Raw genomic sequence first — 1,134 nt, forward strand, 5'->3', positions numbered from 1 at the left:
AAAATGCCTGGGGGGAAGGACCCAGGCTTGAATCTCAGCCCCCACATAGCAGCTCAAACTGTTCACTCCAGTCTTGGGAAAATTCCACACTCTCTTCTGGCTTCTGTNGGCATGTCATNCATGTGGTACAAAGACACACATACAGGTACACCCACANACATCAAAATAANTCTCAAAAAATGTANGTAAAGCAATGCCTGGNAAAAGCTGTGGGTGGTACAGACTGCATGTGGTGGGAAACANGGCTAGCTTTTGCAAAGTGACACCATGCGGTTAAGAACAAAGCCCATGTAATAAATGAAACNGTCAGGTGTCCCAATGGCCTTTTCTCATCCTCTCTGAAACAGGGTGGTTTGGGTTAGATTTTGAGCCACAGCAACCTGCCAGCCACAGTCTCCCAGTGTGATGTACTTACCCAGGAGCCATCATATTCAGGGCTCTGAGTCTGACCCTTAGCATCACCCCTGGAGCATGAAGACAGATNGCATCCATTTTAAACACTTACCTTTGCAGCCGAGGTGTAGAAGATACATTATACCGAATTATGCAACCTGCTTCAGTTTTTGAGTCCGGAGTTGTTAAATCCGGATCTTTTATTTTGTTGTCTTGATCATCTTCATAAACCTCAACTTTGCCATGATGTGCATTCTCCTCTCCTGGTTTTCCTGACCCTACATTAGCGTCAACATTTACTTCTTGGATAGGTTCCTTGGTTGCATGAGCCTCCTCAATATTTTCTCCTATAGAAAAATTGAAGATTTAAACTATTTAAACAAAATGTCAAAATGACAGAACCAAACTACATTGTCTAATCATTATGTCTCCTATGTACATACTTCTGCCAACAATTTAGCAGATATGTAATATCCCATGTGCAGAGATAAAAATTTAAGAATGGGCCGGGCAGTGGTGGTGCACGCCTTTAATCCCAGCACTTGGGAGGCAGAGACAGGCGGATTTCTGAGTTCGAGGCCAGCCTGGTCTATAGAGTGAGTTCCAGGACAGCCAGGGCTACACAGAGAAACCCTGTCTTGAAAAACCAAAAAGAATGGAACCACTCCAGTTCTTAAGAGTATGCCAGGAAAGACACAGTTGAAGAACAATTAACTATTAAATGAGATAAAACAGTATAAG

The 1,134-nt window shown here is 43.2% G+C and overlaps 1 protein-coding gene across 1 annotated transcript in view; it reads right to left on the reverse strand.

Moving 5' to 3' along the window:
- Nucleotides 1–1,134, reverse strand: part of Ckap2 (cytoskeleton associated protein 2) — a 17,354-nt gene that overhangs the window by 678 nt on the left and 15,542 nt on the right. Inside the window, exons 8-9 of the mRNA XM_021170216.2 lie at nt 506–740; nt 416–464 (exon numbers count right to left, since the gene is read on the reverse strand). Of these exons, the coding sequence (XP_021025875.1) occupies nt 416–464; nt 506–740 (284 nt within the window). The remainder of the gene's footprint in view (nt 1–415; nt 465–505; nt 741–1,134) is intronic.

Source organism: Mus caroli, chromosome 8 (genome assembly GCF_900094665.2).
Source record: "Mus caroli chromosome 8, CAROLI_EIJ_v1.1, whole genome shotgun sequence".
NCBI classification, from domain to species: domain Eukaryota; kingdom Metazoa; phylum Chordata; class Mammalia; order Rodentia; family Muridae; genus Mus; species Mus caroli.